Source organism: Dermacentor variabilis, chromosome 2 (assembly GCF_050947875.1).
Source record: "Dermacentor variabilis isolate Ectoservices chromosome 2, ASM5094787v1, whole genome shotgun sequence".
Lineage (NCBI taxonomy): Eukaryota > Metazoa > Arthropoda > Arachnida > Ixodida > Ixodidae > Dermacentor > Dermacentor variabilis.
This window is the reverse complement of record NC_134569.1, coordinates 235,990,671-236,017,149: the sequence shown is the minus strand read 5'-3', so window position 1 is coordinate 236,017,149 and position 26,479 is coordinate 235,990,671. Positions and strand designations below refer to the sequence as shown.

The following is a 26,479-nucleotide window of genomic DNA, read 5'->3' as shown; positions in this document are numbered from 1 at the left end:
TTCTCGTTTATTACATAACGAGGGTCTCAAATCCGGCAACATTGATGCCTTCAGGTAGCATATGTGGGTTTATTGACCAGTTGCCTTCACCTAAAAAGATCACGTTCTCGTGACGCCTGCGGCAAAAATGACGTTCCACGTCCGCCGCCAAGGTCTATGAGTGGTGGCGCTGGCTAACACTCCCAGGGTTCTACTAGTGCACATAAATACCCAAGAAAGTGGATGGGGAAACGCTGCCGTGGTAGCTCAATTGGTAGAGCATCGCAAGCGAAATGCGAAGGTTGTGTGTTCGGCTCCCACCTGCGGCAAGTTGTTTTTTCATCCACTTTAATTTCCATTAATTGATTGTTTCTTTATTTCATTTATTCAGCACAAGTAATTTCCCCTATGTTGTCCTTGGTGTCAGTGTTTGTTGGCTTCTCATGATATGACTAATAAAAATCGGGCCCCTCGGTTAACCCCCTTTCTTCTCGTCTTCTACATTAAGGCATACATGAGTTATTCAGTTGGCAAAAGTAACCAGGTACTAATACGAGGCCAGGAGGCAGTGAGGGAAGCTTCAGGGAAGTGAGGCAAGCTTCAAGCAAACTACCTGGCTTAGAAAACAATGCAAGAAGTTATACAAAGAACAAAAATAGGGTACGCAAGCAGGGTGAGGCCTTTTGGGTACCCAAAGATGCTTGGTTGCGCTGTTTGTAGAACTCTATAGTCTATACTGTGAATTTCCCCTATAAATTTTTATTCGTCATGTGCTTTATCAGCTGCTCAACAACATAATCTGCGCCGTTCCTACTCGCTATCGTGTCCTTTTGCACTTTTGAGATATCGCTGTGCCTTATTATTTATTGATTTATTTGTTAATATTGTTGTTTATTTGTGCGCCTGATAATTTATTACCTGATAGCCCTTTATTCCGCCGCCTGGAAATAAATGAAACCAGTGGAATAAGGCATGCTTTGATAAGTAATTGAACTATTGCATTATGGATTCACATTGCATTGTGCTAATAATTCTGTTCATATGCTGTGTTCAGAAATTGTTATATATCGTGCAATTTTTATATATGTTATGTCTTATTTTCTCAAATGACCTTTCATCAGGAAAAGGTTTCTTGATTTTACCTTTGTGTATTAAAACTTTCGGAAGGTGTTGCGGGGCTTTTTTTTCATTGATGTGTGTTTGTGCAACCTAATATGCACAAAACACAAATATCTCCCTAATGTGCTTAACTGAATCTGCTTGTGGTAAGGATCATCTGAGAGATGCCAGTCTCCCGGCGGTGTGAGGGTAATCGGGCTGTAACATTGAACTGTCTCCTACTATGAGGAGACAGTTCACTAATTAGGTAACTACTCACATAAGGTCATCACTCCTGTGAACAATTCTTCGAGGTCACGCATAGTTTCTTCAAATACAACTCTTATTAAAGATTATATATATATATGAGGGGGAGTCAGAAAGATGGTGAAGCCCCAGCAGCCCCCGTCCCCCTCCCTAGAAAAATGAAAGCTTTCTGCCTATGCTTGAGTCTATAGACTGGTGCTCTTTAAATAGTCCATAACAGCCCTTGTAGGTGTTGTTGCTTCTGTGTGTATAGACAAAACAGCACTTTTTGACAGCATTTGCCGTCCATTGCCTACCAGCATAGAAGCCAGCTCCTTCTGCTGGGACACATAGATAGGACAGTTGCAAATAACATGTAGAGTCTCAGACACTTGGAAGTGTTCACAGTTCTGGTTGACTGCACGGCTGATAAGATGGGCATAATGTCGAGCGAAGGCAACATCCAGGCAAATCTGGTCAGGCGTAGTTGCTTGGCTTCACTTGACTTTAGCTGGGAGGCGGAAAGTTCTGCCAGAGGCTATTTATCACAGGTGCATGCACCGATGGCCTGGTATGTGTTGCTTGGTTCTCAGTTAGGAGGAGGAGGAAAAAAAAAGGAAACAAAGGTAGGGAGGTCAACCAGATGTGTGTCCGGTTTGCTACCCTATGCGGGGAAAGGGGAGGGAGGAAAGAAGGTACTCTCAGTGTGAACATGTTTGGTTGTTCATCACTTAAATCCTGAAATTGGTCACTCAGGCCAGCCGATTTCATGAACCAGGGTGTCTACCAACCGGGAATTCTCAGGGCATCTCAATAGTCTGGAAATACTCAGGGAAAACTCGGGGGACAATTGCTACCTCGACAAGCTGATCACTATCCCTGAGGTGCAACGAGCACTCCATGCACTCACACGAAACACCACCCCAGGCAAGGACAAAATAAATACCTACCATACCGGGTGTCTATCAACCGTGAAAACCGGGAATTCGTAGGGATTTTGAGTAGTCTGGAAAAACTCAGGGAATTTGTGCTTCTATCAGAGAAAATTAGCTGTAATTTTATTGAAAGGGAACGAAAGTTGCAGTAATGCTGGCTCAAGTATCAGAGAGGAATCATAATGAATGGTCTTTGACGCCGCATTGTTGGCTGGAGGAGTTGCCAAAGTACAGTCAACGAGTGACTTTCCGGACGGACGGCTTCGCGGCACCACTTATACATTGACCCCATAGGGTGAATGTAGAAGAACGTCTGAAATTTCGGACACAAGAACCCTTCGCCGTCCGATTTTCCGGACTTTTTGCCGTGACCGCAGGTCCGAAACGGCATTAATAAAGCCACAACCGCCGCCATTTTGATAACCTTGCCGCCTCGAACCGGCACTCTCGCACGCAGATCCGCTGACCACCTCGGCAATGCTAGGCCTAGCTACTTCGAGGTTCGGTATTAAGCTTCTTGCCTTTCTGTGCCGTTTTTTTTTTTATTGAAAGAATTAGCCGCTGTCAGCAATGGCACTGACACCGCCTTTGTGGTCATCGCGATTGGCCTCAAAGTTCGGAAAGCACGGTGGGTTGCATAATGCCGGTTCCCGAATGTCTGCTTTGCCTCATTACAGTAATGGTACGCTGTGAAGCATAACAAATAACAGTGTGTAGGATAGGGATAGGGATAACTTTAATAAAGTGTCTGCAAACGACGGTTTAACGCGTCGTGACGCTGGCCAAGCGTCGACCTGAGGTTATGCTCTACTCTGCACTACCCCAGTTGGGCCCGCTTGTAGTGGGTGGGTAAAGAACCCCAGGTGGTCAAAATTTCCGGAGTCCTCCACTACGGCGTGCCTCATAATCAGAAAGTGGTTTTGGCACGTAAAACCCCAAATATTATTATTGAAGTTGGTCATGAGGCTTGTGCTTTTCGAGCGCACCCCGGGCCTGCTGGACGGCCCATAGTTGTGTGTCCTTGTCTGCAGACTGCTTGAAGTAGTAAAGGCAAGGCGCAGAAGACGAGGACTCAAGAAAAAGAACAAAAACGAAAGGAACTCTTGCTTGGCGCCGGTCCTGTCGTTTGTGTTCTTCTTCTTGAGTCCTGGTCTTCTGCGCCTTGCCTTTACTACTTAAAGCAGGAACCAGCTAGCCCAAGCAAGACTTTTACCTGCAGACTGCAGTGCACATTGAAGTTCGGGCGGGTAAGTCCTGGAGGTAGCTGCCGTCGGGAACCTGGCACAGTCCCACATTATGTGCCATTGGTCCGCCAGACCAGCTGCACAAACACAGCACAGCCCACTCGGATAGAGCTCTGGGTGAAGCACGTGCAGCATTGCGGGGGCGAGAAGTGACGCAGTCTGTAATTGCCTTAGGATTACGGCCTCCTCCCGACTGAGTGCCGGGTGGGGAGGCGGCATTGTCCGTCGAGCTAAGCGGTAACACTTGGTTACTTCGGCATAACTGGTCAATCTGTCCCTCGTTTCGAACCACCACACGGAACGGTCACTCTCGGTGGCGCGGAAGGTAAGCGCTCGCGCCGCCGGATGAGCCGTCTCGTTGCGGTTCGGTGAGCATGCACACTCGCCGGCGTGCGCCGGGAACCACTTGATACGAACGGTGCTGCCGCGGTCTTGGAGTTGGAGTTGGAGATGGCGGCCGCCGGCGCGCATATTCTCCCCTTGGCAAAGTTGCGCACGACGTTCCTCGAGTCGCTGAGCACGGTGCGACACTCGGCCTCGGTGATCGCCAGAGCGATGGCAACCTCCTCAGCGTCTGTAGCGTTCGTGCACCGCATACTAGCTGCCGTTGTCTTGGTAGCGGTCGGTGCCGGTAGCCGCCGCAACGACCACTGCCGCGAAGCCTTCCCGCTTGTATTCCGCTGCGTCCACGTACCGGGCGTGCGGGTCTTGGGCCCGCGCCTGCCGCCGTTCTTGGTTGTACTCTGGGTGCATGTTCTTGGGGATGGGGGCCACGTAAATGTGGGCTCGCGCCTCATCTGTGATCTCGCACGGTTGCCGGCTGGGAGCTTGGGGGTTGTAACCCAGGGACGTCAGTATACTGCGGCCCGTCTTGGTGGTAGAGAGGCGCTCGATTTGCGCGGTGAGCTGCGCCTCGGCTATTTCTTCTAGGGTGTTATGGACGCCGAGCTGCAGGAGCTGAGCCGTACTCGTGGTCTTCATTAAAGGGAAGCTGAATTAAGAGTCTGTCGAATTCAATAAGACGCTCGTATACGGATGCGGGAACCTTACAAACCATGAAGGTAACATTTTGGGGAGGATTTTTCACTTAGGAGCGACGCAATCGTCGGTTAAAATTGTGCTGTAGCTCCGCTCCCCGTCGAGCGCCGCGCGCTGCTGCTGACGCTGACGATGCGAGCGGAGACCGGAAACCGCGGCGTAGTGACGTCAGCACTGGTGTTCCGCTCCTTCGCAGTCTCCGCGACCGTGCCTGACCGGGCTTATTTCTGCGTGCGTGCCGTCCTAATCTGCTTCGCTCGACCCTACATTCCTTTGTTAGTGTGTATATAGGAGTGGTAGTTGACGTGAGCAGCATCAATTGAACTTGTAGGGCGATCATGCCGGCGTTCTGTGCAGCCTACGCTTGCAAGAACACCAGCGGCCGCGACGATGCTTCGATGTTCCGTTAGTTCCTGCAAGACAAGAAGCTTTCAGCTAAGTGGGAGGCTGCTGTGAAGCGAAACAACTTCAAGCGCTCAAGAACAACAGTGTTGTGCTCTAACCACTTCCGTGACGATTACTACTGGAGTTTATCAATAATGCGTGCTTTGGATTCTTCTAAAAAAAAAAATTGGCACGCTGAACGGAAGGTGCATGTTTATCTCCCACCCTTGACGCAGGTTTCATCGGCAAGCGCCGCGAATTTTTTATTCGCACGTGTGTTGTGAAACAGCCTGCATGCAGCTACCACAACACAGTGCAAGCGTAAAGTTTGCATGTGTTGGAAAGCCTGCTAACGCCAGGACGCTGCGCTCCCCCTTCTCTCGCACACATAGAGAAACCGACCATCTCACGTAGCTGACGGAATTCGCCGGTTACGAGTAGCGTGCAGATGGCGCGCTGATGAAGGTTCTATACTACACGTGCTACAACAGCCGGTAAACTTTTCCCGCGTTTAAACCATCTGTGTAGATTGCTGACAGCTTTGGGGCAGTGCACAAATGCCGAAGATCGCATCGCCGCTTACGTTCTACGAGGAGGCATGCAGGAACATAACACTACAGCTGTTTGCCCGGAAAAGTACTCACTGGAACGCTGAATGCAGCTTAGCAAAAAACATACTTGCCAAAGAACATTTCCAACACAAGGAGATGCTTACACTTCGCCTTCGTTCACGTGGAAAGCAGTGCTTGTACCAGCATTTTTTGCTTCTTGGAGAGGCCGGCTCTTCGCACTTGGCTTGTACATGTAGGGAGTAAAGTATAAACCCTTTACAAGTGATCTTGCATGCGACAGCGCGACAAGCGAGGTGATGTCTGTCGCGTTCACTCGTCGCCTGCAAGCCGAACTCCACGCGAGCGACGGCTTTGAGCGATGACTTCCCGGTATGAGGGCAGCAATATACGCGCCGAAACTAGCGTGACGCATGCTTTATCAAGTTAAGTTGATGTATTTTACTGAAGAAGGAGCATAAAATATTTCTGAAGGTCTCGCACTAGGTTCTTATTTTTGCACGTGTAAAATTCAATAGTTTGCTCGTTCCGTGCGACAAACAGTAGTATTTGAGTTATGTACATCCAGTTTCGGCTTCGCACTATTGGCTAGTCACTCATAGCATTCGCGGGCGACGAGCGACGAGTTCTAGATTTCTAGAAACGACCGATCGAGCGACAACACCGAGCGATCTGCTCAAGCGACGGTCCGTTTTGTCGCTCGGAGCCGTCGCCCGTCACCGTCGCGTGCAAAATCGCTCTCGTGGAATTTGGACTTAACGCCGAACACTTCAGAGAAACGCAAGCTTTCGAAATTTTCCATGACCATCTCAGCAAAACACCACCAAACTGCCTTGAACCGTGCTTCCTGTGTAGCGGCAGCAGTCGGTCCGGACGAACGCCATTGTTGACGTCACGAGGCGCCTGACCAATCACAGGCGAAAATGAGGCGCGCGAGCTGGGTGTGTCTGCTGCTGCACTTTTCGTTGAAATAAAATATGTTTGCGCTTTCTTTCGCTCAATTTCGATGCGATATTCGAATGCAGAGGGTTGAAAACCACGATGTACTGCTGTTCACTCATTTTTTCTGGAAAAGCTTTCAGCTTCCCTTTAAGCCCAGCGCCGTCTTGTAAGCTTGTCTGATCAGCATGTTGATCTTGGTCCTGTCAGTGACGCTCCAGTTGAGGTAGGCTGCAACGTAGGCGATGTCACTGATAACGAACAACGGGACAAGGCGCACGAGACTGTCTTCATGCATGCCCGCCCATCGTGTAGAGACTCGGTGTATGAGCTGGATGGCGTCCATTGCCTTGGTGGTAAGCTTGTTGATGGCCTCATCGTTGCGGCCGCTCTTGTTGAGCAGCAGGCCCAGAACTCTGATCTTGGGAACTTCGGGGATGCGTTGCCCCGATGCAGTCACAATCTTGATGTGGTCACACTCCCGAAGGGGAGCGCACTTCCGTCCCAGTCGAAGCGGTGTGAGGACGAATAGCTCGGATTTGGCGGGCGAGCATATTAGGCCTGTGCCGTCAAGGTGCTGCTCGATGGCGGTACCGCCGCTTGCAGCTGTTGCTCGATGCTGGTGTCTGTGCTGCCGGCCGCCCACAGGGCAATGTCGTCTGCGTAGATTCTACGCTGGACGCCGGTCCCCGCTACTGCCCTCGCTACTCCGATCATGGCGAGGTTAAAGAGCAATGGCGAGATGACCGAGCCCTGTGGAGTACCCGTACTACCGAGCTTGTGTTCGGGGAGCTTGAGGTCTCCGGTGTGCAGTTTCCACCGTGAGGTTGGTCAAGAAGTCTTGAATATAATTGTAGCTCGTTACTCCCATGTTGCGCCTTGATACTTGTGCTAATAAGGCGGAGTGTTTGACTTTGTCGAATGCACTTTGTAAATCAAGCCCCAAAATTATTTTGCTCTCTTGCGTCTTGTTGTCGATGATTTCTTGTTTGAGTTGTAACATGGCATCTTGTATGCTGAGTTTGCGCCGGAAGCCGATCATCATGTCAGGATAGAGGCTTTCCTTCTCTAGGTATTCCTGCCACCGGTTGGCGACCACGTGCTCCAGCACCTTGCCCACTCAGGACGTCAGCGAGATGGGACGCAAGTTGCTGATGTCCAGTGGTTTGCCCGGTTTCGGAATCAGGATCGTTCTTGCCGTTTTCCACTGTCGGGGGAGCTTGCCCGAATGCGAGCATTCATTGAAGTAATGGGTTAGGGTCTCTATCGAAGCATCGTCCAGGTTGCGTAGCATCTTCTTGGTAACGAGATCGGGGCCGGCTGCTGAGCGAGTGTTGAGCTCGTGCAGCGCTATCCTTACCTCTGATATAGTAATCTCTCGGTCGAGCCACGCGTTGGGCAGCCCCCCGTACGGCGGGTGGGTTTCCGTTGGCGTGTCTGGCAGATACTTGGCTTCCAGGCTCCTGATAACAGCTTCTTTTCCTTGTTGTTGTGTTATGGTATGCATGAGGCGGGCCAGGCAGTCGCGCTGGAATGACTTGGTCTTTGTTTCGTCTAGAAGGTGCCGAAATAGGTTCCATGTACAACTGCGATGCAGTTCCCTGTCAGCTCGGTTGCAGATTTCATTCCACTGCTGACGGCACAGGAGAATGCAATGATGTTCAATGGCCCTGCTTAAGTCAGCCACCTTCTTCCTCAATTTTCGGTTCAACCGGTGCTGCTTCCAATGCGCCTGTATCGAACGTTTGGCCTCAATCAGATGGGCCAGGCAGCTGTCCATGATGATGACGTCCTCGTCTGTTTCTATGGTCTTTGTGGCTGAGCGCACTGCATCGCGAAGCTCCGCTGTCCAGGTTTCAATCTCTGTGATGTCTTGTGCTGTGGTAAGGTGTCCCTTACGGATCTGTCCCAGTCTGTCCACTTGTGTATAATGGTATTGCTCCGTAATTGGTTGGGTGTCGTAATTTCAAGGATGTAGTGGTAACTGCCCAGGTCGACGCCCATGTTGTGCCATGTTACTTTGCCCATGTGGTCATTTTTGATGAATGTAAGGTCTGGTGTAGTGTCTCGTGCTACGGAGTTGCCGATGCAGGTAGGATGCGTGGGGTCTGTGATTAGGACACAGTTGTGGTCCAGGGTATCCTGTAATAAGTCCCGTCCCTTGGCCGTGTCGTTCATGTAACCCCACGCTCGATGGGTGGCATTGAAATCCCCTCCAATCAGCAACATGTTGTCTCTGGCTTGGGTGCTGGCTGTGTGTAGTAGGGTCTTGAATTTCTGTGTTTGGTGCTTGGGGTTACTGTAGATGTTGGCGATGAACAGGCTGCCTTTTCATTGTTTGCTTGGGATGATTTCGGTGAAGGTGTATTCCACGCTGCTGCGGCCATGTTTGAGTTGGTGCTCGGTGAACGTGAGCCCTTTGCGGACGAACGTCCCTCCGCTTGGCTAACATGAGCGCGATATCCAGGGAGGGAAGGGGTCAACGTCGCCGTTTCTTACAACAGGATAATGTTGGGTTTCTTGTTTACAGTGGTAATATGTTGTTGCAGCACTGCTTTCTTGTTGTTGTAACTGTGGCAGTTCCACTGCCAGACCGTAAGGTCCGGCAGCGATCCTATTGTGGAATGGGCTTGGACATAGTTGTGGCAAAGGTGGGGCTTGCGTCTGTTCTTGGAGGTATGGGTGGTTGGCGAATTCCGCTGAAAAGGTGGGGCTGCGCACTATGGGCTTGAGGGTGTGTTCAATGAATTCGAAACGCTCTTGTATGGTGCGGAAGGACGTGGTGATCAGTTCCTCCAGCCGTGCCAGTCGTTGGTCGGTCACGGCAGCCGTGCTGGTGTAGGTGTTGGCGAGCGCTTCAATTTTGGCTTCGAGCTGAGTTTCCCACTGAGACACGTCCTTGTAACGTTGTGACGAAGTGCGTCTTTGTTTCTTGGTGGTTGGGTCAGTGGTCTTCGCCTCCTGGGGCGTGTCTTGGGTTTTGTCCTTTGATTCTGTGCCTTGGTGCGATAGCGTGTCGGTGTTCTGCTCGGGGACAGCGGTGGGTGTAGGTTCGGTGTGTGCTCGTTCCTTGGGGGTCGGATCAGTGGTCATCTCCTCCTGGGGCTCGTCTTGGGTTGTGTCCATTGATTGTATGCCTTGGTGTGATGGCGTGTCGGTGGCGGGTGTAGGTGTCTCGGGTGACTGAGCTGGGTCTGTCCTTGGATGGGCTTGCTGTGCTAGAAGTTCTTTCTTGACCTCGGCTAGCTGTATGGCAAGCCGGCCCGTGGTTTCTAGCAGCGTTGCATTGGTTGCGCGGAGTTGTTCGAGTTCCTTGTAGTAGGGGCTGGTAATCCACGCCTGCCAGCTGCTCGGAGTGCTTCGGCCAGTAGTGGTGCTGTTGGAGCTGGCTCTGCTGCCTTTAACTTCACCCTTGGCTACGTCGGCCCAGCTGACTTTGTCACGGGAGCGCGATCGCTTTGCACTGTAGCTGTTCCTTTCCGACGAGCCGCGGCCACGAGATGCGCTGCGCGAGGCATAACGGGAAGCATAACGTGATGCGTGGCGTGAGGCATGGCGCGACGCGCTGCGGGATCCGCAACAGGAAGCGCTGCGTGAGCGGGAGTGTCCTAGGTGTGTAAAGGAGCTTGATTCGAGTGCTTGCTTTCGCTGTTCTTCGGCGTCACGGCGTTCCCATCGCCGTCGCCGCACCACATATGGAACCACATATAGCTCTGCAGAGGCAGTCGCCAGTGGGGTGTTCTTCGCCACAGAGCTTGCACTTGGGGACACACTTGTGGCCCTCTCTAGGATTAGAAACACCGCACGAAAGACAAACACGTACGTTCGGTGTGGGGCACACATCACGCCTGTGGCCGACCTTGCCGCATACTTTGCAAACTTCTATTTGCTTCCTGTAGAGACTGCACGGATAGAGCGTGGATCCATAACGCATATACTTAGGAACCTTGATACCATTGAACACTACGATATGTATGTATTCCTTAACTATGCACGCGTGCACCCGCCATCCCCCGTCACAGTACAAGTACTGATATGCCTAATAAGTGTACTGGCAGGCCTTCAGAGGTTTTTCGGAAGTGCCTGTGGTGATTTGAGCCTTTAAGGGCTGTAAAACACATGCATTTGCTTTTTCGGATGCTTTCACGGCCCCTAGAGAGTCCGAAAAATCGGACGCTGACTGTACAACTGTTCCAGGGGATGCTTCATATAGTCCGTGTGGCGAACGCGCAGCAGAAGGAGAACAAGGAGACAAAGGACGTACACATTGAAAAATGAAGGGGAAAGGAAGCATGCCGCCGCTTTTTTGAAGGAGCTTGCACTCTAAATGCAAAGTGTTGGCTGACACCGAGATGCAGGTGTCCCTCATTCAACCAAAAGAACTCTTTAGAGCACTGAAATGCAACTATGAGGCGTTGTGCACCGGCTGAGAGTATGTCAGGACAGTTGAGGTTGACTTACCAGCTGTTGTGGGAGAATCTCACTTGTGATAAAGTTCGGACCTCAACCCAATTAGCTTGCTATCAGTTGATAGAAATAGCTCATATCCCAAAATATTCTGTATGCATCTCTTTCTTATTCGTATTTGAAAATGTAAGACTTGATTTGCAATAGGTTTCACTATTTCTTTTGAAGATGTTTTATTCGCTGTGCATTTTACATAACCCCTCCTTTCTGTTTTCTTTTTGAATAAAATAAACACTACCCTTTACTATTCAAACTGGATTAAGTTTTTTTAATTTTTTAACATGCTTACTAGAGACTGACACCATTGGGTGACATGATGTAGGGAGCCCGTCTTGACATAAAACAATGTTCTGTGTCACTCAGGGAATATTGCAAAGGCACTCAGGGAAAACCTGGAAAACTCAGGGAATTTGGAAATGTCAACTTGGTAGACACCCTGATAAACTGAAGCAATGCCTACATTGCTTCAGTTCGTGTGTCTGTGGTCCAAGAATCTGTGTCTCTGGCTAGGTCATTACCAACGATGCCACAGTGTCCCGGTAGCCATTGGGCAATGATATCATGTCCCCTTGTGTGAGCTAGATGGATAACCTCTCTAGTCTGCAACACAAGTTGTTCATGTGTCCTGCATCGTAACGCTGACTGTAGGTTTTGAAGGGCTACTTTGGAGCAGCAAAAAAGGACCCACTTTTGAGGTTGTGTTTGCACAATGTGATTAACATCTGCACACAGGGCAGCAAGTTCAGCTGCTGTAGATGTAGTTACGTGGGACACTGAACTTGATTGTGACTAGTAAGGCCAGGTTGACAACAGCACCTGTGGAGCTGGTGGCTGAGACAAATACATTGTGATGCATACAAATGTGCATTCTTTGTCCATATAACTTGTTCAATAGTGACAAGGTGAACTGTCATAGAGCCATTGTTGAATTACAAGTCTTCTGTGTGATTCCCAGAATTGTGTGGCATCCTTGTGGTTGTTATAGGCACCACCAGTTTAACAGTGGTCTTGGTGCTGGTGTAAAGCCCAGCAGAAAGCAGCCTTGATGTGTTGCAACAAGTTTTGAAAATATGGCTTAAGGTCTTTGTGCCGGCGAAGCAGCAATGACTGGAGACACAACGGGTGTCGAATGTGTGCTCTGAGGTTCTCAACTGTGATGCGCATATATTGGAAGCAGATGGTCTCTAGCAATCATGGTTGTTTTATGAGTCCAGGCGCACTGTGGTAGTCCAAGACACGTGTGTGGGGCCTGGCCTTTGCAAACTTTCGAGGGTGCAAACATTTGTTTTGCACATTTTTGCCAAAACTGGCAAGCTGTACTGTAAAAACCCAGATATGTAAAAAGCTCTGTACAGCTGCAGCATGGATTGCGGTGGCTGCATTTCGATGAGGGCAGAATGCAAGAATGCCTGTGTCCCGTGCATTGTAGGTGCATTAAAAATTTCCTGGTGGCCAAAATAATCCGGAGTCCCCCACTATGTCGAGCCTCATAATCAGATTGTGGTTTTCGGCGTTTAAAACCCCAGAATTCAATTCAGCATGGACCGTATTGACATGCACCAGGTTTTTCTGTACAGGAGCTTCATTATATGAATTATCGAAATTAGTCTCCGCTTCAGGTAGATGCAGTGGGGGCTCCACGAAAGGTCCCAGTGAATAGTCACACCTAAGCAGCGATGAGACTTTTGGTATGCAATAGCTTGGCCATTGAGAGAAATAGGGTGCAGTGTCATGGGTTTGTGCATAAATGCAATTAACACACATTTTTCAGTGGATGCACTAAGGCATTGTTTGTGGTATTAACAAGTTAGGGTGGCTGCTCACTGGATCCTTACACATACTTCAAGACGATTCTCCGCACAAGGCCAAAGACAAATATTGTCAGCATATATTGATTAGTGAACTGTCTCGGCTAAATGTTCAGCAAGGCTGACCACAGTTAGATTAAGCAGAGTAGGGCTCAATACCCCGCCCTTTTGGATGCCACCATATGTACCATATAGTGAACAGTGAGGCCATCTTTGGTCTGCACAAGAAAGGACGTTATCGTCGAGCAGTCATGGATCCACTGAAACATTCAGCCACCAATTTGGACATCCTCCAATGACTGTAGGTTCACTTCATGTGTGAAATTATCATAAGTCACTTTCACATCAGGAAAAATCACCACTGGTATGTGCTTGAGGCATTGGTTTACAATAAATGAACAGAAAAACTTGAGGCCTCCTTCCTCCCCACCCCTGTATGAATGCCGAAAACGGGCCATGTAAGAAAACAGGTGCTGGTAAATTCCAAATTTGTTGAAAAAAAGAAATTAGAAATAGATGCCGAGAAATGTTCACCAAATCTTGGAAAAAAAGATTCACTGCCAAAAAATCTCATTTATACTTACGACATTTCGGTTGACGGTCAGGGTTTGTGTTCAGGAATCTATACGTGCATCAGTTCATAAATTTTTGGAACCTAGTAGGAGTGCACAAGAGATAATAGACATGGATGACAGTGCGCACATTGTGTTTTACAACGTCCATCACCTCTTGTGAACTGCTATTAGGTCCCTAACAGTCATGTTGTCGTCACTGTCCCCCTGCTGTCCATGCTTTATGTAGCTGCTTTTAGAACGGTGGATCACGTTCTGGTGCAGGCATCCCGTATCGAAGAGGCTACCTGCTGTATGGGCCCCCAGGCTGTGGCAAGAGCAGTTTCATGTAAGTGACTCCAGGGCGTCTATGCAGATGCTAGCAGTTGTGCCTTAGCGGCACATGCAATTTGTAAAATGAACTATCTGGTGAGCTAAAGTTGGCGGGTAGAGCTTACATACCGTATATAGCAGGATTCAAGATGGAGTTAGATGGCATTCAGTTTTTGATGCTTTTAGCACACAAAAAAGACTGTGGCTAATGGCATGTCTGTTTTATCCCTTTGAAATTCATTATAAGTATGTTATTATATATGCCCACTAGTTTAAGAAGAACTTCACTTTGGCCTAGTTGGTATTTACTGCATATCATATTGACCGCAAAAAAGACGGGGACAGAGGGAGAGAACACATAAACCGCCCGTGCTGTTTATGTGTTCTCTCCCTCTGTCCCCGTCTTTTTTGCGGTCAATATGATATGCCCACTAGTTTGTTTATGGAAATATATTTAATAGACCTTATTATAAATTTCAGCATCATTCATGTTGAATACATTGGATGAAAGCACTCAAAGTAACTGTACATAGAAAGAATAGTGTCTTTTTTATTGGTACAATGCGAAGGCACAATTCATTTCTGGAAAGGCATCCGTTGCACATATCTGGTTAATTTTTGCTGTATATGTTGAAAGCAGAGAGCTATACAAGACCACAAGGAGTTAGATGATATTTGAAACAGCTTCGACACTAGTTTGAAAAAATGCTCTTAGATATGCGTCTTGTGAAGTTATTTATCTGCCATGCCTTGCCTAAAAGCCAAACATTCACTACCTCTCTCCCAACACGCTCGTCCTGTCTCAAGCCAGCTATGCCGCAATACACCTCTGTTATGTGGTAAAGCATGCAAACGCCGCGAAGGCGGTTTTGATTTCGTGCGCAGGCAGTTTTCAGCTTAGCTTCTCTGAAAAAAAAAAAAAAAATGTCGGGTATACCGTAAACAGACATTGTTTGCTATAGATATCGCTTGAAAATCTGCTTAGGGCAGACCGGAAATAGGCGTTTTCGACGAGAGATATTGACATTTGTTAAATGCATTCACTCTCCACTAAGCTCCATTGAGACAGACACTGCCACTGAAGATGTCACTATTTAGGTCACCGTAGGGGCCAGGAGTGTGCTTGCTGACTGGTCAAGCTCGAATTGTCTAGTGAAGGCCAATTTCGGGTTAGAAATAACGAAAGTTTGGGACCATAGAAAATCATGAGTGAAAATCAGGGCATTCAGTTAGGATCGAATTAACCAAAGTCGAATTAACGAAAGTATATTGTATTCCATGTCATGGCTATACTTTGTCGTGATTTGATTGTCTTCTGTTCATAAATAAAATTCTTATTACATATGTAACACAAGTTCATACATTTTGAGCCAATCAGAAAGGGGCATATTAAGCCATTCAGAAGAGCTGACAAGATGGTAAATTCAACAATGTGGCAGAAATTGACAGTTTTAAATATGGCATCCCAATTTGGACTGTCAAGGTGCTGTGTAAGAAACTGGCATTTCTCTGGCACAGAAATTATAATTATTACCGGAGACAATAAAAAAGCCAATCTTCCTGTTTAAAATTTCGTGCCCCATTCTTGCATGCCAAATCTGTCACTGTGAGATTCTTGATGTTGTTTTTTCAAGTATCCCACTTGTTACTGTGCAAGAGCAGCTCTATAGAGGTTGCCAGACTGAGCCTTTGGTTACTTTTGGATGCAGTGTAGTGTTTCTTTATTGATTAACATTCAACTGGCCCTAAGCAGATGCTGTCAAAATCTATAAATTTAATGTCATTATGAAGATCTCCTGTGGGAACTTCAACTCTAAAGGAGCTGCCACACAACTTTTGCCTACGCATTCTTTCTGTCCTACAAATCCTATTCTCCCTGTAAGGCTGACCTTTCTGGTAGTCTAGTAGTGTGATCTACCAGTTTGGGCTAGCTTTAGTTTTCTTTTTGATGTCCCTCAAACAACTGGTGCTGTGTATGGATGTCAAATTGCACTACATAGCTGTAACAAAGCACAAAGATGCAGTCACACACTCAGGATGAGGTTGCCGTATGTTAAATGATGTTAAATGTGTGTGTGTACTTCCTTGTGCGCTGTTAAAACTATGTGATGATGGTGATGATGAATGTGGTTTTTTGTGGCGCGAAGGCCAAATATGGCCAAAGAGCGCCAGCCCAATGTGAATGAGTTCGCAGTGGATCTGTGAATAACGAGAGGTTGATGTTACATGGCTGTAAAGGGGCCTAAAAAACAGTCGCTGTCAATTGCCTATATGAGGTAAAATTATGCCAACGGTTGATGAGCTTTACTATAGGCATGAAAGATACATTGTGAAACAATGATGATATAGTAAAATATGTTGGAGGTAAACATTTGCATGAAGCACTACTGCCTTAACAGAGCCCTTGAAGTGCGAGGACCTGGAGGCGTATGCTATACAGAACCAATATCACAGCGGCATCCTCTCGAAAAAGGATGTGCTATGAATTAATGGGGCTAAAAACATGCAATTCGACATCATTCAAGAATCCTATAGCTGCTCTGGTGTCGAACGGTTCTGCGCCAAGGTACGTTACAGGATGGAGAGGGCTGCACTAGAACTATGTAGCGCAACTTCACACTCATGATCAAAAACAAACCACGAGCTTTCATTGGGCCCGTGCAGCACAGCTTTGGCGGGTGCCCTCGAGTACAGCATCTGTGTGCTCAACCTGAGTGAGCGGGGCCTCTCGGACGACCGGCTGCAGCACCTCATGTCAGTGGCACCCCAGCAGAGCATCATTCTGCTCGAGGACATTGATGCTGCTTTTGTCAGCCGGGAGGAGAGCAGCACAGGTGGGTGGTGGTGGCGGTTCCCACTCTCTTACTGTGTTCATCATGGCCAATGCGAAACAAAAGCCTCTCCCTACAGTCTTCAGTTATCTCTTTCCTGTGTCAGCCAACTCCATCTTGCCTATTTCAAGCTGGCTATTGTAACAACAGCTTCAGGGTAGCCAGGTTTGCAAAGTTTTTTTTATCTGACCATCCACGCACTGTTTTATGAAGTGTTGGCAAGACTTGATCACCACCGAGCAGACGCAGGAAAAGGCGATGCCATTTTTGACAAGCTTGAAATAGCATGAATGAAAGCTTAGGAAGGCTTTCGCAGATCAGGACATGTATTTCGACTATACCTGTGATCCCCCAAGCACAAGCTGCAGGTTTAGGAACTGAATCCTGTGTTCTTTTGGGGTCTCGAACAAAAAGTCCAAAACCTAGCCCTTGCTCTTTGAACACTTTTAGCACCTTGTGGTTGACTGACCGTCCACAGCTCTTGGATTTTTATTTTTTATGAGCTTCGCCATGGCACAATTACCCTTTTATAACTTACTTTATTTTTTTAATTTTTGGTGAGTGCGGAAGAGGGGGGTGGGGGGGGGTGTTGGTGTGCTTATGCAATGGTGTACTTTGCTTTTGATCCCTGTGTCGACTGATAAATAGACGTGTTTTTCCAAAAATAAACTTTAGTTTTAAGTAGCGTTCATCCTGTCTGACTTTCCATTTTGTGTCCTAAATTTTTGCACTTTAAAAGTCAATTACAAATTCTTACAAACTCACCCAAATTTCAGTTCTTGTGTTCTACACAGTAGAGTAGATTTTAGTTCATTCGACTGTGGTTAATTCGAATTTCCGGCTAAGTCGATCCCTATCGATGGTCCCGGCAGGCACCCAAGCGTTTCAGCGCCCAAACTTCAGGTATTTTGATCTCAAAATTGTCCTTAACCAAATAACTCGAACTTGACTAATAAGCTTCGCAGTGTTGTGCAGTGAAGCACAATAATGGAAAGGGGCCACTGTCACGGGGCATAGTACACATTTATTATTATTATTATTATTATTATTATTATTATTATTATTATTATTATTATTATTATTATTATTATTATTATTATTATTATTATTATTGACTTGAATGGCAACTTTTTTCTTGCATTGTGTGCTGTCACATCATCTGCCACAATCTGGGTACAGTGAGGAACAGCACTTCAGTTGGATACCTAGCTGCAGCAGGTATTGAAATGGTGTCATCCTAGTGGATTGTTGTGGTTCATTGCAGTGAAGGCAGCCTATGAAGGGCTTAGCAGGGTGACGTTCAGCGGTCTGCTCAACATGCTGGATGGAGTGGCCTCTGCAGAGGCACGAATCGTGTTCATGACCACCAATCATCTGGACCGGTGAGTCCCTCTTGCAAGCATTGTACTGCTGTCTTTTGTGCAAAAGGTGAGTCTGGTTGGCTGATGACATACTGAAATGTACGAAGAAAATAACAAATCTGGCAGTGAAAGTACAAAGACAAATAGTATTAGTGCAATGCCTTCAGCTTCTCTGGTTCTCTGCACGGAAGGAATTGGACGCACCGTCCTTGTTTGAAAGATGATAGTTCTTTGCTAGAAGAGCCAATTCTGAGGCTAGTTGGCACTAGCTTGTCCAATACCATCTGCATTAGGGTTGCAAGCTCTTGAGTGAACAAAGTCGGGATGGGGAGGAGCGAGTGAAGAGGGCGAGGGTGGTGGCTGGCAACAGCTGACCTTGTCATCGCCAGGAGCCACTAGTCTGTACATGCAACAAACTTCAGCGAGCGTTTTAGTTATAATGTGTCGCGATTTTCAACAAGAAAGGTTGCTTGACTAACAAGGCTATCAGTACAGAGAGAAGTGCTGTGAACAGCTAGAGCCTACAACAGAGCTAGAACCACAACAAAAACGAAATTGGCTTTCTGTTTATCTCAGTAAAACAGAAAAAAAGAATACTGTGCAACTGAGGTGTCACACATTATGAAAAGAAAATCTGGTCTAGTTTTGTTATCCAGTAAGAAAAGAAATAAAAGTCAGGACATTTGGCCATCTTGACTTAACCAAGTCGATGCACAGGGCATATACTGATAAGTCAGGACTGTCCCGCTAAATCTGGGACGCTTGGCATTCTTAGTCTGGATCCATTGTGTGTCCTTGTGCTTTATTTCACAGTTGTGTTATGCAATCAGTCAACTAGTTTTTTGCACTTTTTAGCCCTAATAGACCTACCGAGGCTGCTGGATAATCTGCAGAAAAAAGTGCTAGAAGAAAGCAATATTTTTGGCTGTGGCGAGCCATAATTAATTGGGAAACTGAAGATGTAACTAGGTTTGACGAAAAGGCAACAAAGATGGCATATTTTCAATTACGGTGAGTATGAAAGTGACTCTGAAACTTGATTTGGTGGATTACCATGGAACTGAATACTCATCAGAAAACCTCTGTTGAAGGCAACAAGCCATCGGTGCCAATAACCCACCTTTTAGCCTTCATTAGAGACATTGCCAAAGAGCTCACATCTCTGTGCAACAGGCACAGGAAGCCAAAGCCTCTTGAACAATGCTCAAGGATGTAGATGCAGAATACATATAAACTGGGCATGGCTTTATTGTGAAAGAGGTGCTTGAAGAAAGTTTGCACTCCTGAGAACAGCGGAGTGTGTCTGCAGCAGTGTTTGAGCATTGGCTCTGCTAGAGTTCAATGCATGCAGCATCATGTGCTATGTGTGTCTTGTCCTTCCTTTTGTCTTTGTCTCTTAGCCATATTTGCATGCTTGCAATGCTGAACCAACTCATCCAACTAGCTGTGTTGACCAAGAGAGTGCTTCATGAATTGGAGCTGTATTGTGGAGTTCAAATGAGCAAACACGTCCACCATGTAACTATGGGATTCACAGGGTGTCTACCGACCAGGAAAACCGGCAATTCTCAGGGATTTAGAATAGTCTGGAGATACTCAGGGAAAACTCGGGGAATTTTTGCTTCAATCAGGGAGAATTAGCGGTCATTTTATTAAAAGGGAACGAAAGTCGCCCTACTGCTGGCTCGAGTAACAGAGAGGAATCAAAACGAATTCTCTTTGCCAGTGTACAGTCAACAACCGATTTGCCGGACGGCCGATTTTTGGGAAATGCCCGATAATGCGGATGGCTTCGCGGCACCACCACGTGCCCCGTATAGTCAAATGAATAAGAACGTCTGTAATTTCAGACGCAAGAACCCTTCGCTGTCCGGTTTTCCGGACTTTTTGCCACGACCGCAAGTCCTAAACAGCATTAATCAAAGCCAACACCGCCGTTTTGATTATCTCGCCGCCTCGAACCAGCCATTTCGCGCGGCCACGCGAGGTCTAGCTGCTTCGACGTCCGCTATTAAGGTTCTTGCCGTTCGGTGTCGTGTTTTTCATTGAAAAAATTCGCCGCTGTCACCTACTCCGCCTCTGAAATACTCGCGATTGGCTTCGAAGCTTAGAAAGCATGACGCGTTGTACAATACCGGTTGCCGAAAGGTAGCTTCGCCTCAGCACAGAATGTTACGCGGTGAAGCGTACGTGAAGTATTGCGGTGAAGCTTCACAAGTGTGGGAAGGGGCAATTGTCACGGGGCCCAGTATGTATTCCTTAATAATACACGCGTCCACCCGCCGTCTCCTGTCACAGTTCGAGCACCGATATGCCTAATAAGTGTACTGGCAAGCCTTCAGAGCTTTTTTGGACGTGCCTGTGACGAATTGAGCCCTTAAGGGTAGTAAAAGACATGCATTCGTTTTTTTGGACTGCCTGGTTTGATTTTGTGGACGTTTTGGTGGCCCCTAGGAAGTCCGAAAAATCGGACGTTGACTGCAAAACTGACCAAGAGAATGCTTCAAATGGTCCGTGGGGCGAACGCGCGCCGGAACGAGGACAAGAACAGAAATGACAGTCGCATTTAGGAATAATCGGGAAAGGCCTCTTCTTTGAAGGAGCTTGAGCTTGTTTAGCTCAAGCTCCTTCAATGTCTAGGCTGACGCAAAGATGCAGGTGTCCCTCAGCCAAACCAAAATAAACTCTTTAAAGCAGTGAAAGGCAACACTGAGGCATGGTGCACGGGCTGAGAGTATGTGAGGACAGTTGAGGTTGACTTTGCAGCTGCTGAGAAAATCTCACTTGTGACAAAGTTCGGGCCTAATACCAATGATCTTGCTATCACCTGATAGAAATAGCTCATTTTCGAAAAGATTTACTTCTGTATGCATCTCCTTTTTATTCATATTTGAAGATGTTTGACTCGACTTGCAATGGGCTTTATCATTTTTTTTTTCAAAGATATTCACTGTGCATATTACTATCCCTTCCCTTCAGTTTTCTATTTTGAATAAAATAAACACTACTCCTTGCTATTCAAACTGGAATTAAGTTTTTTTTTTAGGTGCTTACTTTAGAGTGACAGCATCGGGTGACATGGTGTCAGCCTGTCTTGACATAAAATAAAGCTCTGTGTCACTCAGGGAAAACCTGGAAAACTCGGGGAACTTGAAAATGTCAACTTGGTAGACACCCTGGGAAAGCATTCACGAGCACAGACGAGGCTGCTGACACCTGAAAAGCAGTTGCTGCTGCAATTTATACTGAAGCGATCGCTGCTGAGCAGTGTCACTTTGAAGAAAAGGGCACAATGCAGTGAATATGGTGAATAGTGATTAATCACTATACACCACAAAGTAAAGCTGCATGTCCTGCAATCTTTAAGTTTATTTTCCCTATTTTGCACATTTTGTCCAAGCAACACTATTACAAAAGCTATTGTTTCCCAACGTCATTGATAAAGTGACTTTCAAGGTAGTTTCTAAAGTGAACTTTGCTCAAAAACAAGGTAAGGTACTCTTAGGTTTCTAAATACTTTTTAACAGAAGTGACGCCATCTTATTTTTTTGAGCATGTCACTAAACTGAGGTAATGAGGTCACTAAATTCTCATTAAAATTTTCTCTATTGTTGCTAAAAATTTTGCTAAAACAGCCAAGTGATTTTCATATAAAGTAGGCATTCTTGTAACGTTATAATGTAAGCTAGGATGGTGTAATGCTACTAGCGGAGTGTTCTGCATTCATCTAGTGTCCATGCCAGTGAAGAATAAGTGGTAAATTTATCAGCAGGGTGTAGAGAACTTCGTTTAATTTATTCATACATATAGAAAATATGCATGATGACAGCCGAAATCCTGCATTTACCTCTGGATTTCAAGATGAAAAATTTTACAAGGTTCAAATGACCACGGGTCACGTGATTGTCCCACAAGAAAGATGGACCGCATTACGAATACAAAATTTCTAGCTTTAAGTGCTCGTGTCAAAAAAAAAAAAATATGCAACACTATCTTGGTCATGGTGTTTACACGGCGATGAAAATTATATGAGCTTTATACAGGTGAAATATTAGATTGCTGCCACTTAATCCACTTGAACGCTCCATGCAGTATTGATTTGTCCAAGAGCCGTGTGAAAAAGGAGACAGCGTATTGATTTGTGTCAATAATGCCAGCCGATCTTATCTGTATGCCTAAGTTTTTATAGTTCATATGTCCTATTATTCAGTTTAAATCTATTGCAATAAGTTTAGATAATTTACTGCTACACTTGTGAACATCTAGCAGTCAAACTTAATGTGAATCTATAGCGTCCATAGCATTTTAAGAATCCTTCTAATAGCTTTCCAAAAGAAAGAAAAAGAAAGAGATGGGACAAAAAGTGTCGCAGTTAACCGCAGCCTTTGTAAGTGCAGACCATGGTTGCTTCATCATGGTCACAGAGTTCATGTGCTGTACAACCAATTTCGATGGTCTTTCTCTACCTATTGAATAATAAAACACATTCTAGAAAGTAATTTTTGAAGCAACTTTCTTCACTTCAAAGTCGCTAAAATGTCGCCAATTTTACTGTCGCCTTGCTACAAAATAGTTGCTGGTTGCTAAAGAAAAAAGAAATGTTGCTAAACATACAAGTTACTTAATCTAGCAACAAAATTGCTAAGACGACAACACTGATATTATCAACGCAAGAAACACATTTGGTTTTCAAGTGACAGGATTTTTACAGAACTGAAGTAAATGAAAAAATGACTGCCCTATTCTGCACTATATACCATATTGAATGTATTAGATAATGAGTGTATCTCCTTTGTTTTTGAAATGATAACTTTCCTAAGCTTGATATGATGACTATAGCTTCTTTTTTTTTTCTGTTCCTGCTAGAGTGATGAAGTTCAAAGTGTATTCTAATGACAAGAAGGTAAATCAACCCACAAAATTTGACTAAACTTGGTTAGAAAGTTCAAAAGCTTATCTTCAGCCTAGCATTCCCTTAAAAAAGGAGGCACTTGATAAAGGTTCAAGTGTTGTCTTTATGGCTGACGACAAGTTAGGAAAAATATGCACTCCCATGCAAAGAAAGAAAGAAAAACCAGTTGAACTGCACTAAAAGACCTGATCAGTGGTATGTAAAGCATACCAACAAGCTCACTGAATGAAGAATGGGTGCAGTTAATAAAGTTCAGTTTAGCTGCGGCCATTTTTGTGCAGGGCAGTCAGGGCATTGCATCAGTCTCAGATTAATTGAATCTAGATGTTCATTGACCATTGCAACACCGTCTAACGTTTTGTTACACTGTCACTATTGCAAGTGTACTCCAATGTTACCAGAAAGTACTATAGCTTTGCTTAGAGACAAGAATGAGGAAATTCACCGTATGGTTAAGGCTTGGCATACCGTTAATATTGATAGCACATGCATTATTCAGCACTCAATTATTTTGCACCCAGAGGAATTGTCATGCCTAAACATTTATTTTTTGTGAGCAGCCGCACATGTTGACGATTGATGGGATTTCGCTGCCTTCCCTTGAGCATGCACAGATTGGTTTTGAGTCTTCCTTCTCCTCCACCACTGTGTGAGCTCTCAATTGACAGTCGGTGTTTGTGCAGTGCTTTTCATTGCTTGTCGCGTCCACGTTTGCACACCTGCCTTTCAGTAACATGAATCCCTACCAACTTGCTCAACTTTCAGTAATTTTAAACTTAGTCAATTACGATTAATCATATTGACACACGCACATTGTTTATCTTTTCCTGGTGACCGTTTTTCACCAGCTAACGAAGTTAGCGCTTGGTGCAATGCACAACTTTCTCTAATGTTGTCGGCAATTATGTATGAAAGAATCCTATCAGATTGCATGCACAAATCGAACGGCAGTGTATATTGTCATGGTTATAAAACCATTTACACAGTGTATTTGCAAGGCGTATATAAACAGCAGCTGAGAATCCCGAGAGGCTGTCGCCATTTCATCATCTTCACCGTCAAGGACCTTGTCCTCTTTTTCCACTGTAACAATATTATATGAGAGCGCCAGCAGTTGCACTGCAATGTATGACGAGTCACTTATAAAATAGCCAACACACTTGACACGTAGATCAGATTTCATTGACTGACAACTGTGCTTGCCAGTATCATTGTGTTTTGAGTGTCACTTGTTTTCCTAGTCACAAGTTTGCCCAATAAAGAGTTAGATTAGTGACTGACAATTTTGCCAATGCTTTGTTCTTCATCGTCATGGCAATGTAACAATATAACTAGTGAATTACTGTCCGAATTGACAAGACGTCAATTAATAAGTTGTAGACAGTTATGCGAAAGCTCAAACTGGGATGTTTTTCTGCTTGTCTACTGTAATATCAATTCAATTCAATTCAAGTTTATTTGAATCTATACATGTACAGATGACAGGAGTACAGACAAAAAGCCAAATGAATTCGGCTTGACGGGGCCTGTACCCCCTACAGAAATAGCACTGTGCACAATAAAGAGAACACAAAGTCATCCGAGTCATCCCCCCACCCCGCCACCTGAAATTGATAAAAAAAGTTGGGTGAGCCATGTCTTGGGGACTAAACAAAAAAATTGGAATATGCAAGAAAATATGCATTGTTTGTTAGCATCTAGCATAGCTTGACAAGAGATACACTAAATTTTTATCATGGGATGTTATCTTGTACCCTGAAAGAAAGAAAAATATCCGAGTCACAAGCTGGCAAGGTGACAAGCGCTGAAAGCAGATAAGGAAGTGAGTTGTGAGCAAACAAAATTTGGAGGATGCTTAACCTTGACCTTTAAGAGTGGAATGTGATAGCGTGCAAAGATCCCGGTGTGCTTGCTACGTTTCCTGTCAACTGCAGCTTTCTTGTGGATGCACAGAGGTGAGCGCCATCTGGGTGCTGTTGGTGCAAGGAACTGAGTGGGCCGCACCACTCTGTGAATGGTAGAAACACTGGAAAAGGGGTTTGTGTTCGAGTTTCCACGTAACAGAATTATGTTTTCTGGCATATTCAAATTATAATCCGATGCTATTATGTCTGTATGTTATAGGTCATACTTTAAGATTTTTCTGACGCATTTTACTTTTAGGAATTCAATCAGTTCAGTAATGCCTCTGCGCCATGTGGAAGACCTACGTGGTTGTGGTTTGGAACGATTTTTCATGAAACGACATCCGATGCAAGGTGCTGACACTGGATTTTTTGCGACACGGGGCTCTTAACGCTATTGTGTTAAAACTGCTGTATGTGTGTGCGATGTCTACACAGTGGTGGCTGTCTGGGCGGGACGGATGACATACCGCTCGACCTAAACCGAGCGTGACAAGCCACGAACGGCTTTCACGGATGAACTGAAAGAAAAAGCTTGTGTTTGGCGTTCAAGAAAACCTTTATTTACTGGTCGTCCTCATCAAGACCCTCAAAGGAAACATCATATTCGTTCCAACGCCGAAACAAATGCACAACACTTCAGAAGGCCGTGCTCCCCTCTGTGTAGTCCGCCAGAAACTTTAGGCTGCCACTGGTGGCAGCACGCAGTGAAACATTGAACCGCTTCTTTCATCGGTAGAGGTACTGGTGGGAGGCCTCACAGTTACTGAGGCCCATCTCCCCGGCAAGCTATGTCGCATGCCCTTGAAGGCTCCAGTTGCTTACCGTTCATCCCGCTGCTCATTCTGTTAGGAAATTCATCAATCCCTCGTTGACTTCTTCGCTGAAGACTGCATGGCACCTGTGGATGGTGTGCTTATGTGTCCTACTTTCGTGGCACTCGTGCAGCAGCGCTTCAAAGTTCAAATCTAACTCCTGTACACGCTTGCAGTCCACGTTGAAATGATGTTCGTTTCATGATTCCGGTAACATTCAATGACCTCCACTTTCTTCTTGACTGTGTAACTGTTCCTCGTCGTGTATAAAAAGGCAGCAACACCACTGGCAGTGACTGTGCGATTACAGACTGCAAGACTGCAGCTTAAGTAGACCCCTTTTGAAAGAAAGCACCACCTGTTGCATGCAACTGCATCTGGCTAAGTGCGTCAACAAAACAGTTTCTTTCTGTCTTGTTTTTTTTTCTTTCTTTCTTATTTTCTTCCCGTCACGACATTCAGGAGGATATTTCTGCAAATTTTGCAGGCTGCGGGATATGTTCTATGGGGTGGGCGTTGACTCGGTGGTTTTGACATAATTGATCTTTTGCCTAAATGGGGGGTAGGCGATGACTCAGGCTATTGAGATTATTTTGCTGAAAAAGGAAACCCGCAAAAGGAGAATACCACATGATTACACACTGACCCGCACTAAAAAGCAGTGCCCTCAAAAAGGCTCGCTGGGTAAGAAATGGATTGTGGCACGAAAGATAACTGTGCATGCACTCTTTCTACGACATGCCAATAGCTATCACAAGTAGAGCTGCAATTGGGGCCAGCTGGTAATACATATTTGGGTAAAGGTACAGTTATTCAGAGGGACGAAGCATATATACCATGCAGGGTGTGATGTGTGGTCTGTGCTTCGTCCAGTTTTGTTACTGTGAATAACAGTGCGTTTATCAAAAAGAGAGACAAAGAGAGAGAAAAAGAGCTATCGCCATATGTTCCGCATCAATGCCCTGCATCATGCAAGGTGCAACGGATTAAGCAGTAACTCCTCACCTACACTTTTGTTCTCATTGTGAGGTTTTCCAGCGAGCCCGTGCGACAAGATGGTGAGTC

General features: G+C 45.9%; 1 protein-coding gene across 3 annotated transcripts in view; it reads left to right on the top strand.

Annotated features, from left to right (window-relative positions):
* Positions 1 to 26,479, top strand: part of Bcs1 (mitochondrial chaperone BCS1) — a 90,221-nt gene that overhangs the window by 31,866 nt on the left and 31,876 nt on the right. For all 3 annotated transcript variants that reach the window (XM_075682718.1, XM_075682717.1, XM_075682719.1), the window contains exons 6-8: positions 13,544 to 13,607; positions 16,256 to 16,425; positions 17,687 to 17,804. In XM_075682718.1, the coding sequence (XP_075538833.1) occupies positions 13,544 to 13,607; positions 16,256 to 16,425; positions 17,687 to 17,804 (352 nt within the window). The remainder of the gene's footprint in view (positions 1 to 13,543; positions 13,608 to 16,255; positions 16,426 to 17,686; positions 17,805 to 26,479) is intronic.